Source organism: Dufourea novaeangliae, unplaced genomic scaffold (assembly GCF_001272555.1).
Source record: "Dufourea novaeangliae isolate 0120121106 unplaced genomic scaffold, ASM127255v1 scaffold16, whole genome shotgun sequence".
Classification (NCBI taxonomy): Eukaryota; Metazoa; Arthropoda; class Insecta; order Hymenoptera; family Halictidae; genus Dufourea; species Dufourea novaeangliae.
The window spans coordinates 444,436-462,284 of record NW_015373891.1 but is presented as its reverse complement, the minus strand read 5'-3'; the positions used below and the strand labels follow the sequence as shown (position 1 = coordinate 462,284).

Sequence of the window (17,849 nt, the reverse complement as noted above, 5' to 3'; positions counted from 1 at the left end):
ACACTTTTTTATATGTATTATGGTTTTGTAGATATACAGGGAAATAAGAAAACACAGTGGAAACAGCCGTACGTAGTCAGACACACGTCAGTTCGTTTCTTAATTCATAAATCGTCGAAAATATACGTGTTTAGGTAGCAGAGACAGTTGATCCTGTTTAAATTACACTGCGATGTTAAATTCACACAAAATTTTGTAATGATATTTAAATAATCCAAACCTTTTGCAATGTCACCCATATTTGGGTGTCATGGCAGTCAACACAAAATGTTGGTGTTACGACATTTGTCTTTGCAGTGTCTTTACAGATTTACGCCTAAATTATGCTTCAGGATTAGGTCAACGCATTTCAAAGTGAAAGACGTCTAACCAATTTGCATCCGTAAGCGGAATATTCCGCGCGCGAGGGCGGATTCACATTTACCAGAAGTGAAATAATCCCTGAACGTGAACTGGGTACTATTACCTAGTTGAGGAATAATTCGTTAACGAAAATACAAGGTATAATTATAGACGATAGCTGGTTCGAGGGGTGTTTAGCTGCTTGATGCAAATAGGTGGATTACGTTTGAATATGCAAAGAATCAATCCATCCAACCAAGACAAATATTGATAGGTGACTATACTTTTCTGCATAGTTAAAATATCCAGATTGTCGTTTCTCAGGATTTTTCGAAATAATTTGAACCTCCACGTATTTTTCACATTTCAATTAAAGTTTAGATCTTACTAGTTTACATTGTCTTATCTACTAAATTTGGTAGGTATTAATTATCACTTACGCTTATGAAAGAAAAAAGTAAATATAATTTAAAGCGTTTCCTATATTAAAATGTTCTATAATCCAAAACATTGGATGGCACAAGGAAAATTATAGAACCTTATTTTTCTTGGATGTTTGAAAATGTTAGTTATGTCAGTTGAGCTAAGAAGGATAGTATAGTCAGCTTTAGTATACAACGAGTATTAAAGAAATCATATGGTTTCTTTGTAATAATATCCATAACAGGGCCTAAAAAATTACACTCTAAACTAGAATACCCCTTTGAGATCTTACAACTTTGAAAGAGGATTTAATTTGTACGTTGAACTGATACATGACTGGTCGACAATGTGTTAAGAGTAAACTGGAAAGTAAGACTTGAGATTCGTGGGTAAAATATTGAGGGTTCGTCGGAAGAAATAGGGAAAAAAACGGCTAGGTAGGAAATAACCAGGGAACGTCTAATTGGCAAGGACCTTGAAATGACGCTTATTTCGCTGAGCGGGAAGAGTAATTTTGCCGTTATTACGTTGATTAACTTAAATGATCTCGTTTGCAATACTAAATTAGATGATAGTCGACTACTAGTGCGATAATAGGTGAAACAGTAGCGGTTTGATTGTAAATAAAAACCTCGATTATAAGAATACCGATTAGTGAATGGAACGTAGGTTCGTTGAACGTTCGAAGATACGTACATTGTCATTTGACAAGGAAAACAAATTTCATTGCGTTAAATTAGTTTTTTTTTGACAGAATTCTTGCGTTAGAATAGAAGTGCAGGAAAACTAAGGACAATTAAATATATAAAATGTTTACGGTTTCAGGCAAGTTGTGTAGTAATTCTATCGAAAAGGATATTATATTTGTTATCATTTTGCAGATCATGCTTCTTATCAAGTATAGTATAAATGAATTTAGTATTTCCCAGAAACATGGAATATTTTGTTATTCATAATTAACTTCACACAATTTAAGCGTGAGAAATGTGTATCAGTTTATTTCTTCAGTTATTTCGAAAATTATTGCCTAGATTTTTTTGTAGAATTTGCTCTTTCGAGCGCACCAAAAATTATTTCTCGATTAATTTATTATATCTAACAAAGTAATTGTTATAACAATTACCTTTCTGGGGGATATTGTTAAACAATCTGCCAGCTTTTTTATAATGCAAATTGTTATTGTTTATATTGTTTATAACAAGTACGAATCGAGATATATAGAAACTTGTTAGATCTGGATATTGTTAAAAAAAAAATTCAGATTTCTTCCTGTCGTCATAAATTACTTTAGAAAATCTACTTTTGCATAAAAATCTACTCTCCATTCATATTACATTCATCCTTTAAACAGATACAGTGCATATATTTGTTACCGACAAATCATATTATCTACATACACACAACGTACCGGAGAATAGTTGGCGCCGAACATTAGTGTTTCTTAATAAGTTTTTAAAAATTGCTCCCGATTTGCTCCCTCGGAATCTAAAATTGCTCCCATCGCAACGTTTATATTTAATGAGATATTGTAATATTCTTGGAATTCTGGCCCTCTACAGCCCCGAAGGCTGCAATAAACGAGCGCCTGCCGTCTAACGTATACCTAACCTGTATACAACAACATTATTTCATTTGCTCCTCGTTAATAAGTTGTTATTGAGATATCTCACTATTGATTATTATAAAACAGATCAGGAGCAATTTTTTGGTACCATAATACTTGTCTAAAAAGACCATTTACAAACTATCTACATATTTTGCAAACATCAAATTTTTACTTTTTCATTTGCGAATATCTCATTAAATATAAACGGTGCGATAGGAGCAATTGTAGATTCCGAGGGAGCAAATTGGGAGCAATTTTTTAAGATATAAATTGTTAAGAAACACTAATATTAGACGCAACTATTTTTCGGTACAAAAAAGCGATGTAGGCGTTGTGGGAATAGATCTTCATTCGCAGCGAGCTCCGTGTGGTTAGACTTGGACAATCATTATTATTTAGCATAGAATTGGCAACTACAATCATCTACAAGTTGACGAATTATATCGCAAATAATATGAGATAATTAGCTGCGAGCTTGTTCATTTTGATCAATTGTTTCATGTTGTTTAGCTTCTTCATTGGCTAGCTGTAAGCAGATTGAATGTAATTCACGAATTCACCGTTCTTATGATGTAGAGGGCAGCAGAAAATCTACAGTTGTTTGCGCGATCGGTATTTCAGAACATGAGACACGAAGTCCCAGACACATATGTAACATAATTATGTATGTAAATCTATTCTATATCACATCTGTGATCTACATGCGCACACGTTATAAGTGAATGGAAGGAGAAAAAATGTAGATAGAAAATTGAACAAGAGTGTCCTGAGGTTCTAGTTAGAAAATGCTACATGTTTCCATACTAGGTACACATACAGGTTTCATGTATCAAGGTACATATGGCGATATAATTAAATTCGTCTTTTATTTGCAGCTCGTAAAACCTGTTTCAAATAAGGTTTTCTTCTTGTTGTAAGGAGGACGTGTATTTATATACGGTGTCTCTCGGTGGTTCGTGTTGTTATTACGATTAAAGTCACATTTAAATAAATACATACGTATATGTGTTTTGTTTAAAAAAAATATGTACACTGTTAATTTCACATCGTGTACGAGATTGCTTGTTATTATTTTTTGAAAAAATCTGTTGAACAGAATTTATGCTACAACTTAATATACCAATCGGTAAATACCGAATCTTATCGTACGCGTAGCTACAGATGTCAAAGTTCAAGAAAAAGAATCACTGAACGAATAAAACGTGTAATTCCAATGACGTAACGCGTATATACACATACCAAATTAAGTTGCCTACTCGAGAAACGTATCGACAGGAACTAGATCCAATTATCGAGTTATCAGAAATCCTGATCTTACTTATTACTGCATCACAATCAAGCAAAGAATAATTGCACATCCAGCAACAGATACAAAATCTTTCTTCTTTAATACCTTGCCTTCATTTTATTTCATTATCATTTAATTCCCAGATAGCAAATGACGCCTTGAACACGGCTGAAAGACACCTTAGACCTAAAATAGCCGTAAAATAGGCGTCTTTAAGGCGTCGTGTGCTGTCTGGGTTCTATGTACGTTGTTATTGGAAACAATATATTATGATAAGTACACTATACAGACTTGTATGCATTCTATTACACAATCTCAAATCCTTCAGAAAAGATAATATACTTTCAATATTTGATTTCATCGAAATTTTCACTGAGAATTGTCTTAATTCGAAATTTCCCGCGAGACCAGTGTACCGAGAACAGATCAACAAAATATGTTTAATAGCATTGAGATAATAGTTCATTACATATTTGGTAAATATTATAGTCTGTTGAATTACTTAGAAAATCTTTCGATTTTCTGTTAGAAACCATTTCAGCCGTCATAGTGGGAGTAACGGATCAAGGTTACTTCTTGCGTTCTTCGAGACGAAGCTTCGCCTTAATGCGACGTAAGTTGGGAAAACCCAGGATGTCTCGCGATCCACGATTTCTCAGGACAAACGAGACGCGTGGAGTATACTGGACCGTGGCAGTAAAAATCGTTGCTGACTTTCTCGAGTTTTCTTTTTAGCCGGAGACGATGACAGCAGGCGATCGGAGGAGCAGGGAATCATACGACTCGTATGATACGAGGCGATTCAGAGGAAAGCACCGCGGGCTCGGCTGATACGAGCGCGACGGTTTTGTGCTCCTGGTATTTCCGCCATTTTTTCGTCGCGATTCATTCGCTTCGAGCGATACGGACGGTTATTTATCGATCGGAATGTTTGCAAATAGAAACGAGAAAAGAAAATTGAATTATATGTACTTCGCAACACTGTCGGAACGTCGTGGTTAACCTTTGAACGTTTTGTATTCCCTTTATTAGAGGGAGTTCCACAGGCTCGGATAGCACATGGATACCCAGATAGCGAATAACGTCTAATGACGCGTTGAAGACGGCTAAAAGCCGTAAAATGGGCGTCTTCAAGGCGTCATGTGTCCCAATTGGGTAAGTGACCCAATTACTAATGGTGTCTGTATGAATTAAAAACACTGTATTTATACATTTGAAATGATTGTTTTTAACGAAGTTCAGTTCCGCTTTGATTTAGAGGAATTCAAACATTTTCAGTTTAAACTCTTTTATTTGTCAAGTTTCGTATTTCAATGTTGAATCTGATAATTTGGCCGGGATCCTTCAAACAGTTTAAGCAAAAGTGCTAAAGATAAATAATATACTTTTATAGAACAAAATAAAAAGAAAAATATATATATGTATACTAAATATTATGCTTTTAATAAGACACTCCATAATAGGTGCAAACACCCTTTTTATCCTTCCTTCGGTATTTCACTAATTTTCAATTATTTCATAAATTCTATTTGGAGAATCCAGAAAAATGAATCTTATTAGAGAGCTCGAAAAAAGTGCCTGTCGTTAGAGGAACTCTCCATATTCTTTTTCTTTCTTCAACTTGATGAGATTCACTTTGTGAAAATTTAAACTATAAAATATTTTTATTTTATCTCACACAAATTTCACATATTTTGTTATCCTATTGAAGATTTTATTCGGTTGTCAATAGAATAAAAATATACCGGGTGTTTATGGGTTGCACAAAGAACCCAGGTGTCATTTTTAGAGCGACCACTAAAACTCACGGATCTTAATGTGTCAGATTATTGTTTTTATCCAGAAAAATACCGCGGAACAGTGGAATCTTATCCTCTTGGAATGCATCCTTGACAATGTTAAGAAGATGAGTTGTGATACGAAGAATTGAAAACGATGTTTTAAGCAACAATACAACGCAAGAAGGTCGTGGACTATGTCTACGCGATTGAAAGAATTTATCTTTTATTTTACGGAAATTTATTGCAATTATGTAGTTGGGTTATTAAAACTACTCTCCGGTTGATGCATTTGTCACTTTTTTTTCTCGTGACAGTTTGAAAAAATTGCGATGAAGAGAATGAATTTAATGGTCGAACGACGCCGGTTCAAAACCACGACGGCTGTCAACGCAGTGCACGACGCCAAACAATAATATTCTGCGATATAACCTGGGAAATAATAATTATTTATAATTTCACGTGGAATGACACACCTGCAGGCATTTATTGTGTCTTAAAACCGCAGGATTCTCTGTTTGTGACATCATCCGTTTGGAAGAATGAAACCATTGGTATAGTGACAATGCGTTTTTGCATGTTGCGTTGCCAAAATGTTTTACTAATAGGATAATAGTGATACTGCTTAGCAGTCGAATCTTTTTTCAATTTAAAAACGCCAATCATCGATGACTCTCATTTGAATTTTCATCAAAAATGGAATTGAAAATACACTTATAATGATACCTTCTTTATTACAAAATATATTCTTATGTTTTTAATCACATATGGCAACAATTTTACGTCTTTTATAATTTAAAAAGAAATATATATGTCAATATTGTTTTGACAGAATATAATTTAAGAGTGTTAGAATAAATAACAACCAACGAAAAGGAACATACAAATCGGCAATAACAAGTCATACTTACGATTTATCAACGGTAGGACAAATTAGTAGTTTGTTACAAGTATGCATTTGGATGTGCAATAATTAAACAAAATATTGTTACGAACATACCAAAATGAAGTTAAATTGTGTATCTACATGTTAATAAAAAAACGGGTGTACTTGAAGCCATAATAACAACGAAAACATAAAATATGTCATTTCTCCATCTGTACTAATAAAACTACATAAAATACATATTTATATAAATTAACTAACAAACGCTAGAGCTAGATGAAAATCCATTCATTCCATTAGTGACAATTGTTTCACTAGATTAAAAACGAAAAAAGAAAAGATTTCGACGAATGATCCTCGTCTTCCTTGGTAAACAAGTTAACTGTCATTCTTAAAAATTCACCTAGAAAAGTAACCGTGGCTGTGTAAAAAACATGATAAAAATATTCTGTTATTAAGAAGAAGGATACGATCCTCTAACATCGGGGTCACGAATTACCATAATCGAGTGATAATTCACAAAGTGGGAAGGATTAAGGAGGATCCAGTTTATTAGTATACCGGAGAAATTACTGTGCGTTCGGTGTGAAAGATATCGATGACGCTGCTTGACGCGTCTTTCCCCCTGGAATGCAAATTTCACGTCTTGGAAGAAACGCGATTCCCTCCTGGGGAACAGGGCACGGGAAGTTGCTGCGATTTCCCATCGACGTAATGACTCGTTCCTGTCCGTGGTGGGGAGTCCAGTATTCTCGGATTTATATACAACAGCCAGCATCTTCTGCGGATAGATCGGTTCCGAACGTTGAAACCGAACGATCGGCGAACAGTGACGAAACGATACACTCGACAGACCTTGTTACGTAATAGTGATATTGTTAAAACGATACCATGGTAAGTGAATTTAGACATTTGACTTCTTATATAAAACATTGATTTTAACCTTTGTGCGCGGTTCAGTAAATAAATTATTGCATTACTTGAATTATACCTGGTTCAAGGTAAAATCGAAATTAAGGAATTATATCCAGTTGGACGGTTTTATATGTGTAAACTATAGGTGTTTTATTGATTTACGTGTTTGTTTGGTAAACAATATAATTCAAAATTAGAGTCTGTGTTTTGGTCCATTTGAGTTTTGTGAGACTTAAATAATTAATTATATAAATATTAATTAATATTCTCCAAGTAACAGTTTAAATAGAGAGTACACTTAATATTGTAAACAGACTGTGGATGTTTATGCGTCTACGATATTTATTAACTTGCAAAAAACAGTAATGGTATGATTTTAATGATACCTACGGGTAACTGATAATATAACAAAACCTTCAGTATAGGAAATATGTTTCTTTTTAGTTTACGTTACCGCTAGCACCTTTAAGATTTGAGAGAAACCTTTTGTTAAGAATTTACTTTATGTAGAACAATCTACTTCCGGAGCAGAATAATCATTTTAAGTTTTTTTATTATTCTAACCTTGGTGCATTTTTAGATGGTTGTTAATTTTCGACGAATAAGTATAAAAAATAACAGCGATATTTTAAAAATAAAATTACAATAGAAATTACAACACGTTCGTTGATAATTAAAATTAATTAAGGATAATTTTACATTAAGGGATCCTATATTTGTTTTAATACCGAATAATTAGTAATCAATACTTCTACGTAAAATAATTTATTCTCCCGATTCAACGTAACAGCCTATACATTACAATTTAATTTGCGTATACGTTACGTTAATATCGGAACATTCAATTTGAAGCTCACTCTCGACATCAAAAATTCATATCGTCAAACAGCTTGTTATGCGTCATATAATAGCGAGTCCATCGATTTTTCATTACAGATGAAACACGTTGTATTTCTGTTCGCCGTCTTCTGTTTGGTGCACTCCCAACGGCCACCTTACGCCGGAAGTCCTGAGCGCACCCGCTACCCTCAGGTTCTTCCTCAGTACCTCGAAGAACGAGCAACGGCAATGTCGGTCTCGAATCGTTTAAACGGAGACGCCAGTGTTGTACCGACGACCACCGTCTCGACGACAACGATAAATCCATTGGATACGCTCTTGGTGACATCGATTTGATAAACAGAATCAAGACTTGGCCGAAAGAGAAACAGCCATTTTGGTACCTGAACTGGGTACAGATCCAAGAGAATCGCGGTGACACGAGGCACAGAACTCAGCCAACTCCATTGTCCGCAGACTCGCGCTTTATGGGCTACTAACAAATCATTCACGTATTTCTCAATGTTCTATTTGTAACGTTTGACGCCAGACTACAATACTGCCGTCACTTGTCTGCTAGTCACAGTTCTACTCGTTTGTAAGAAGTTGAGATTTACTGTACTGACACAGGATTAATGATCCTATGATTTAAGTTAAGTGGAAGAATATATTTTGCAATCATTTTGAAATTGTGTTTTGCTATTGTCTGGGTGAATAGAAAGCGTGTACGGAACGAAGGGAAAATGTTCGATCTCTTTTATAAAAACGATCGTACTTTTTAAGACAGGAAACATAGATCATAATAGAAACATAGAAAAACAATGGAAAGATAATTGACAGCTGTGTCCAATCTCGTCGACATATTACTTGTGTTAAGAATTAATTTAAATAGATCTGTAAAAAGTATAACTAATCAATCATTTCATCTTGAACTTATTGAACAGCTAAAAGAAATGTTCCGATTTTTTTATTTATTACTCGGCAGTACCACATGGTATAAGCTTGGAACAGCTGATAAGCAAGTTATATACAACAACACTTAATGTAGAATTTAGTTTTATTTGTCAACAATTGACTTTGTTCTTCAGAACCATTAAAAGAATTTCTTTTGTCATCGAAACCGTCAAAAATTTGATATAAAATAGAAAGTTTCCATTGCATACGACGTCAAGTTGTTGTTCTGTGAAAATAAATTCACAATAAAACTCCCAAGTATTTTATATAAATTAAAATCAATCTTGAATCAATGGTATCAGAGAATCTGTAGAATATTTAAACTACGCCCAATACCGTCATGTTTTTTTTCAACACGGTACGCGCCACATTTAAAGACTCCATCGGAAATTGAATTCTTAGTAATAAAACTCCGAAAACTTATCAAATAATGTATCCAAGCAAACATTAAATTTTCGCAAACTCTAGCTGATACTGTCCCAAAGATAAATTCGTAAAAATGATCCGAGTTTCATTAGATTCATCGTAGAATCGACCGTGAAATGCGTTTCCGTCGAGGAAACCACTTTTCAAATTTTCAATCCACCTGCTGAGCGGCGCGGCGACAGCCAATAAGGTCCAGCAACGGGGCAGCTCGGGCAGAGATCCGTGGCGTCCTATTGGATCGCGGAGCAAGTTGCGCACGAGTGAGCCGTCTGTACGTCGGTGACGTCACGGCGGTTCCTCCAATGCAGTGGCCAAGAGTCTCAGTAATAGCCGTGCGTGCGTGCCGTACGCCGAAACGTGTTACTCGTACTTGGGTGTACAACGGAGAGAGAGGCGAGAGTAGAAATCCTCGGATCCGTGAGAGATGTTTCACGACAGGGGCATGCCAGACGGGATCCGCGTACGGTAGCTTTTTTCCATTCATTTAAATAGGGGACGCCGTGACCATTACGGGGGCTAAATGTGTCCAAGAAATCGGCGTGTCGAGGGAAAGGCAGACTGCACGCGACTCGCCGCCGCCGCCGCCGCCGTACCTGACAGTCCACGCGGCCCGGCCCCAAAACACTTTCGCCTCGCTATATACACACGAGAAATCGCATCGTGTTTCATTCAGAACGCGAGCGCCACTGGCAATGTCGGGAAGTGACAGCCCAACATTCTTTCACGGCCAGCCCTGGTCCAGCTGGATCGAAAGAATCGGACGAGACAAGCCGTTGAGTAAGTGCGCTGTAATATCATCGAAAAGCTCGTTCGTTCGGCCGCTGTCGCTGCTCGGAACGCGACAACGGCGAGCGTCCCAGCTACCGTCTACCTAACCTCAACTTCGATGCTCCTTTGTCCGTCGACTTGACGCACGGGCATCACGTTACGGTACCCCCCTCGCACACACACACACACACACACATACACATGCTCTCGTTCAGAAACCGTTGCCCCCGACAATTGTCTGCGAATGATGAACGCATTGAGACGCGTACGACGAACGCATCGCGGTTATTTGATTTACTTTTCTTTGAGAATTATGTAATTCGTGAAACGAGAAATACCGATCGTGAAAAAACACACGGAGCGTCGAACGTTCCACATACTCGGTATCCCGGCATGGATCGGCTGTTCTGATCCCTCCCCGTTTAATGATCCCGAGCGGACGCGATCGCCGCACGATCTCGCCGGGAATATTGTTTCTATATGTACACCGTTGTATTTTTATATCTGTCCTTTCTTTCTCTTATCACTCTCTGATGAGAGCCTGTGGAAAGATTGTGCATGTACAAAATGTAAACATAATAAATGCTGTTTACCCCAGAAGTTTGTGTTTTTTATTTCACATTCTGCTTTTGTGAATGATAGGGATGAATGATGGTAGGATTTTCAGGGGAAAGATTTGATATATGTGAGAATGGCAATGTCATGGAATTAATTTTAATCTCTTGTTATATTGTACTTAGAGATATAGTATAAGGAAATTGAACTTTCTAGTTGATTGTAAGATCAGATATGATAGTCTTGTCTTGTTTTAAATTGTTGCTATGAAGTATATATTAAATTAATGATACATACATTCTATGGTTTAAAGGATTTTATAATGAGATATATTTATATAATGCACTGAATGTTTTACTATTTGCACCATAAAAGGATTTGGTTTGTTTCAGGCGATGAAGAAACAGAAGGACAACTTTCCAGCTCAGTCACACGCCTTGCGGCAGAAGGTAAATAGTATTTTGTGTTGCCTAATATGGGCTGTTTCATTTAGTGTATTTAACATAAAATATTGTACTGATCCTTATGTATTTTGCCCTAACAAGATTATCTTTGTTTCAGACATTGATTTATATGGATTCTGCCCTGAAAGAGATACTTTTTACACGGTAGTATGCGAAACATGCCATGCCATAGTCAAACCACAAGCTCTTATTCAGCATATGGGTATGTCATTAGATCATATTATTCCTTCTATTAGTTTAGTTCCTTTACATTAGCATTTTGATATCAAACATACATTCAAGGACTGTTTAAAATTAAATATATTCGTGTAATATTACAAACTTGCATCAATGGATAGATATCTATCACTATTTAAAATACAATTTTCAATTGAAGATCATATGAAAAAAGTATTATATATATTCAATATTATGAGACACTCACAAATAAAACTTATACTCAATTTCACGAGTAATTAGAGCAGTTGAATCTACATAGTTCGTCGTCCACGACATATGCATACATATGTTATTGTTTCACATAATTCACAGAAAGTGCAAAAAACAACACTTCATTGATATTCGGAAGTAAATATAGGAAAAAAGGTTTTATCTTGTTAATATAAACGACTGCGCTGAAGTATAGTCGGTGGAAACGATATAATGTAGTTTTATAGTAGACCTTTGATAAGCGGGCCCTATCGATGTTGCAGAAGATAATAAAGATAATACAGCTAATTAATGGCAGTTCTTTTGCCAGTAAGCAACTACATTTACATATTTGTATTACCTCTAGCAATGTTGGAAATTATTACGTTTAAATTCAAACAGAAAAAATATTAAATTGGAGCAGGGGTGAATAGTAGGGTGGCACCTAAGAGCCTTTACACTTTTCTGACAATTCTGATATCTTAACAGCTGAATGCCTTAGTCCAAAATCGCTTTTAAAACAACACTATATCTCCTCTATAGACTACTCATGAAACTTGAAAAATGATAGTTAATCACCACTCAATCACTGTTACATAGCCTAACCATCCAGAATTCTTGACAATAACACGTTCGCTACTACAATATTACTTCACAAACGTTCGTCACAGTCCACGCTAGGTTTTCGTCATTCTATAAAATGAAACATTATCACCTTCCTGATTAATTATCAAGTAAAAATAAAACAAAGATAATGAATAACACGAAAGTATAGGTGAATATTCCAAACACATTCTGCTTTCATCCAATAAAGTATTCCAACTCAGAAATTGGAGCATTACACGTACGCGACACTAGTAGCGAACGTGGTAACACATTTACCGCTGCGTCGGTCACCGGTGACCGTCATCTAATAAAAATTAAAATGGTCAAATAACACATGATGGAAAATCAGCCGAAATTGGCTGCGCGGTGAACGTGTTAACACTTTGACGGCTGCACATTTCACTAAAAAATTCTCGCCTAATAATTGCTAAGAACTGGAATCGACCGTTCGCACGGGAGACTATGCCGGAGTCCAAACGGACCCTAAGTTTAGCTACCTTCCAATACACACTCTAAACGACTTTTTTTAATATTTTGTGTACCCTTTATTATTTGCTTATTATTTTCTCAACAATATGAAAAAAATAATTGAAACAAAAATTTTTTTTTCACAATTTTTACAATTTACGCAAATTATATTATTTCTGTGCTACATATAATTTGTACTACATACGGGTCCAAGCGGACCCAAGCATTGTCGATCGAGAGTCAACGGACGAAGCATCAAATCATCGATCTCGAATGATTTTCACGACGCCGGTCGATAACCGCCAGGCAGATCGAAATCACGCATATGCGCGACAGCGGTCGTTAAAGTGTCAAGAATATCCCGAATCCCAAGCAACCGACCACAATAACCGCTCCCTATACGATATAACCACCCGATCAGGTTCGCCCACTCTCAACAAAATTCTAAAACGTCGTTGAAATATTCTGCCGCAGAAAGTCGCCATCCTTCCGGCACGGTCAGTTTCCCGCCTCCCTCCACCCCGGCCGTAAAGCCACCCGTGAAAACGCCTTATTGCAAAGTCTCGAAACTGAAAAAGACCCAGTCGTCGTCGCCGCAGATCCCGGCCGGGGCGGTCAAGATCAATCACACGAGCGTGAAACGGCCCGGGGAGCAACAACAACAACAACAACAACAACAGCCGAGCGTTCCAACGAGCATAACGACATCGTTACCGATCCCATCGTCGCCACGATCGCCGCTCGAGTCTTTGCCACCTGTACAGACCCCGAACACGACCAGCGGTGGCACGTCGTCGGTTTCTTCGAGCCCTGTGAAAAGCCCTAACACATCGACGGGCAGTGGTCAGCCACGGCGGAAAAGGCTCAAAACTGACAGGTCGTTGCTCAAGGACCGAGAGTATGATCCCGACCGTCATTGCGGGGTCTGGAACGATGAGACCGGGAAGCCTTGCACCAGGTCGCTCACCTGCAAGGCTCACACGGTCTCGTTACGTAGGACGGTCCTCGGCCGGAGCAAAACGTTCGACAAGCTCCTCGCTGATCACCGGGCGGCGAAGGAGCTGCCGGGCCGGCCGACGAAGGTGACCGTGACCGGCACCGTAACCGTCTCATCCTCGACCACTAGCCTGAATCCCCTAACGCCGAACACCCCCGCGTTGACCGTCGAGGCGGACGCGCCGAGCTCGCCGCCCGTTCTCTCGCTGCCAGACACGTATCCACTGCCAAAGGTAAGAGTTTCGAGTGCATTTCATTATTGTCTTCTTTCGACTGCCTGCGCTGATATCCCCTTTTGGGATCACCTATCGTTACCGCGAGGTATCCTTGTGAACAAACTCAGTTTCCCCTAGGGGAAAAAAGCCAGTGTAAGAGAAAGGCTTTCTATCACTTAATCTTGGGAATTATTGAAATTTATGTGAAATTTTTGTACTTGAAATAAATTTACCAAAGGAGGCCTTTCTCTTACGCCCTTTTTACCCTGGTGGAAGGCGAGTTTGCTCGTGGGTGTACAGTGGATTCTGGGTATTTGGGACATATTGGGATTACCGTTCTTGGGTCCGATTTAACGGCTGTTCCAATTACGCGATGTATCAGAGAAACTCTAGCTAACTTAAGAATAACCTCACGCTCGGACCAGTTTTCGACCGATCTGCGCAGCCCCCACTACTGCCGACCGATTCGGACGCATGCGATTGCTCGTAGTTCGCTGTCTCTGTCGGTCTTCTACCAATTAACGAAGTTATTCTTAAGTTGGACATAGTGCAAATACAGTACATTCGATTGGGTTCTGTTGTTGGAGGTTTGTCCTAAATAAACGATCACCTTGATTAAATGAAGGTCCAAGTAAGCAGAATCCACTGTATCTACTTATCGTCTTTTGGTTGTCGGTTTGTTAACCCTTTCGCTGCAGAGGAACAATGATCCTTGTTGTATATAGGTTCATCGCGGAGCCTATCTTGAATAACGTTCCGTTCACTTTGATAGTATAGTAAATCATCGATTAATGCTCGAAAGCTTCTCGACATTGACGGAGCAAGGACTCCAACTGTACCATTTTGATTTTATCGATCTTTTGTAGAATGATACAATACGTATTTTTAATGATATATGTGGAATATTAGTCGTAGTTATTGCATAGTTTTGAAGGTATAATTAATTACACTTACATATTTAGTTATATATATACTATGAATATAGGTGTCTGTTTGTGAAATCCGCGACGGTGAAGTGACCCGTTGCGTGAAAATTGAGTAATGCAAAAATTTAATTAATTTTCTACAATGTAATAAACAATCACCTGTATTCATAGTACAATAAAATCGAAGTGGTACAGTTGGGATCCTTCCCTTGTAAGTGTTCAAACGTCATCCCCGCCACTAGGAGGTCTGCCGTGAATCAATCAAACTCCTAGTGGAGCCTTCGAACAGTCATCGATGATTTACTGTATTGTCTTACGTTTGAATTCATATTACCTCCGTGTGGGTCATGGGTGATCGACATGGCGTGAACGGAAAGTTTTTTTTCAGTCACTGAGTACCCACGTAGCGATGAATGTGTTAATCGCTTTATTTATGGGAATCACGAATAGTTTCTAATTCCGATAAAGTTGATATTTGGACCTTGTGTGTTTTTTAAATGATTTGGTACTCATTTTTTGACAAGCTTAGTCTGTGAAGTTTGAAGTGTTTTCGTTTTTATTGTACCGTATTCGTATGTAAAGGATCCGGTGGTATTAAATAATTGACGACGGTGGTCGCAGTGAAAGGGTTAACCACTTGACGATTTGTAGTGTTAAGATGATGTACGATTTTTTTTTGTGAGGAATTTGTCACATTGTTTTGCGTGTTCTCATAGAAAATGAATTGTTTCTTTTTCCTATTCGATTTCGAAGAGTCTTGTGATCCCGTCACGAACGTCTTTCTTTTGCAATGACGCGTGACTGGCATTATGGGAACTTAACTGTCTTTCCCTTTATACGAATTTTAAGTCTCGAAATAATTAGACTATGTTTTGTAGTATTCCTTTTTTTATATTTATTTTTCTGCAGTCGCATATTTGTGAAGTGATTTGCATGGTCTAGTAATTTTTAGTGCATACGTGTAGTGTGTGCATTTTCCAGCGTAAAATTATAACTTTTTCGTGCGCAAAGGCGAAATACACCGTCAGACGTACGTGAAATTTAATCAATTCGATCCCGCTGTTTCATCAGTATTTTACCAATACTTTTCGTTTTATTGAAATGAATATAATTGATTTTAATTAATTAGTTGAAAGCAATATTGCAAACGAACGCGTGCGTTCCCATTTTTAAACGTCAATATTCATCGAGTTTTCATTTTCGTCGTATGTCCAGGAAAAATGTTTGATTAAACAATCGCCTCGGTGTTCTGAACTCTCGGAACAGGAATATTCGATGGCTTTGGAAAGCTTAAAAGTGTGGAAAACAAGCTTGTTAGAGTTAGATTACCGCGGAGAATCACGGGAAGCCTGACAGTTGCGAAAATTCAAGAACAAAGATGTTCATTCTTTTTTTATTTTTTAATCAGGTAAATTAAACATCAAACGTGTGTCGTTCGGAATATAATTCTGAAGCGTCTTTAAGAAATATACGAATCACGTGCATGTACACGTTGCTTCTACGAAAGCATCGAGATATCGATTGAACCGCTTAAACATCAGCCTATACAATTAGAAACTAGATTTCGAGGACAACAGGTGGCACGGGGTAAACCGAGAGCCCCAGCCGCCGGTCAAAATTTAGTCGAGCCATGACATTGTGCGGTCGAAATCAGCGTCGTCGTTTCAGGTATCAGTCGATACCCCAGTTCAGATTGTCCTTCGTTTTCGTAGATCTCTTAAGACGCACCGGACGGTACGTAGCGTGGCTAAATAAAGCATAAAGATCTAGATCAAGAACGAACGAAACGAACGAAACGAAAAAAAAAAAAAATACATAATAACGTTATCGGAAAACAAAAGCTATAAAAAAAGAATAAAAGCGTCGCTGACAAACATGGATCGATCGGACCCAGACGAGTCAGCTGCGAAACAAGTAGAGAGCGCCAGCAAGGAAGGGTGTCGGTTGATACCTGTTTTCTGTTTTTGTTATTGCAGGCTGTTGATTTGCTTTATCGGTGTCTGGCCCCGCATGGCTCCGCTAAACCTGTAAGGCATGGTTTCTTTTGGGCACTTAAACGCCAACACACACACCTCGTAAGGGCGCTACGATTCTTATTGCGAGTATCGCCAACGATTCTCTTTTTTAGACAAAGCTCGAAGAGGACTTCGCGAACGAGGAGCTGAGAAGCCTGGAGTCGTCGATCGTGAACTCGACCGGCTCGTCGCAGTCGAGCTCGATGATGGCCCCGATATCGGTGGTGCTGCCATCGTTGTCGCCGTTGCCAGCTACCAACAACGACGAGTCCACGGTGGCCACCTTGATACCGAGCACAGCGTCCCCGGTGATACCGGTTGTGCCAGCGACACTGCCAGCGACCTGTACACAACCATCGTTGGTCACCACCGTGATGGAAGCGGAAACGCCTGTGGACATCGACACGGAAACGGCCATGACCATTTACTCTCCCGTCTACAAGGACAAGTCCCAATTGGTGATGCAGCTACCACGTTCGAACAATATCGCTCATTCGCCCATATCTAGGAGTTACCAGGTTCAAGCCTCGATGCCCAGTCTGATCTTCGAACCGATGGAACAGCTCGAGCAACTGGAGCAGCTGGAACAACAACAACACCCGCCCCAGATCAACGGGAAGAGACTGAATCACTCGACCCATCCGAGTCCTGTCAGCCAACGGCAACCGAAGAGAACGAAACACGACTACCAGCAGGATCTGTCCACAGCGATACAGGTCGAAGCGACGACAGCGTCCTCACCGTATCCCCATTTCGGGGATATCTCGTGGTCGAACTGTCATCCAGAGCCGCTGGCTGTCAGCCGGTGGCTTCGTATCTCGTCCAGCCGTAAGCAGTACAACTTTAATATTCACTGACACAAGACCCCACCCACTCCAGGCTGAGGATCCACGCGCCACAGGCGCGTTATTCTCTACCTCCTGTTTCGTTCGACATCCCCTGCTCGGAACGATCGTTCTCGCCGTCGTCGAGCAGCCGGGTCCGAAGCCTG

General features: G+C 38.7%; 2 protein-coding genes across 2 annotated transcripts; both read left to right on the top strand.

Moving 5' to 3' along the window:
• Positions 1 to 7,132: 7,132 nt before the first annotated feature.
• On the top strand, positions 7,133 to 8,839 carry LOC107188592. Its single transcript, XM_015576909.1, is given in 3 exon segments — positions 7,133 to 7,217; positions 8,175 to 8,390; positions 8,393 to 8,839. Coding segments are annotated over 3 exon segments (384 nt in total). The 5' UTR covers positions 7,133 to 7,214; the 3' UTR covers positions 8,558 to 8,839.
• A 977-nt stretch (positions 8,840 to 9,816) lies between these two features.
• LOC107188310 (ataxin-7-like protein 1) lies at positions 9,817 to 17,783 on the top strand. The gene is made up of 6 exons (XM_015576589.1): positions 9,817 to 10,214; positions 11,153 to 11,209; positions 11,322 to 11,426; positions 13,181 to 13,935; positions 16,820 to 16,870; positions 16,972 to 17,783. Exons 1-6 carry the CDS (start codon positions 10,130 to 10,132, stop codon positions 17,713 to 17,715), a joined length of 1,797 nt encoding a protein of 598 aa, XP_015432075.1. The 5' UTR covers positions 9,817 to 10,129; the 3' UTR covers positions 17,716 to 17,783.
• Positions 17,784 to 17,849: the final 66 nt, after the last annotated feature.

What these genes read in the sequence shown, in the direction of transcription:
- LOC107188310 (XM_015576589.1), top strand. Translation starts at nt 10,130, where the DNA reads ATGTCGGGAAGTGACAGCCCAACATTCTTTCACGGCCAGCCCTGGTCC. An exon ending in AGCTCTTATTCAGCATATGG is followed by an intron (nt 11,427 to 13,180) that starts GTATGTCATTAG and finishes ATTCTGCCGCAG; the next exon opens with AAAGTCGCCATCCTTCCGGC. An exon ending in CGCATGGCTCCGCTAAACCT is followed by an intron (nt 16,871 to 16,971) that starts GTAAGGCATGGT and finishes TCTCTTTTTTAG; the next exon opens with ACAAAGCTCGAAGAGGACTT.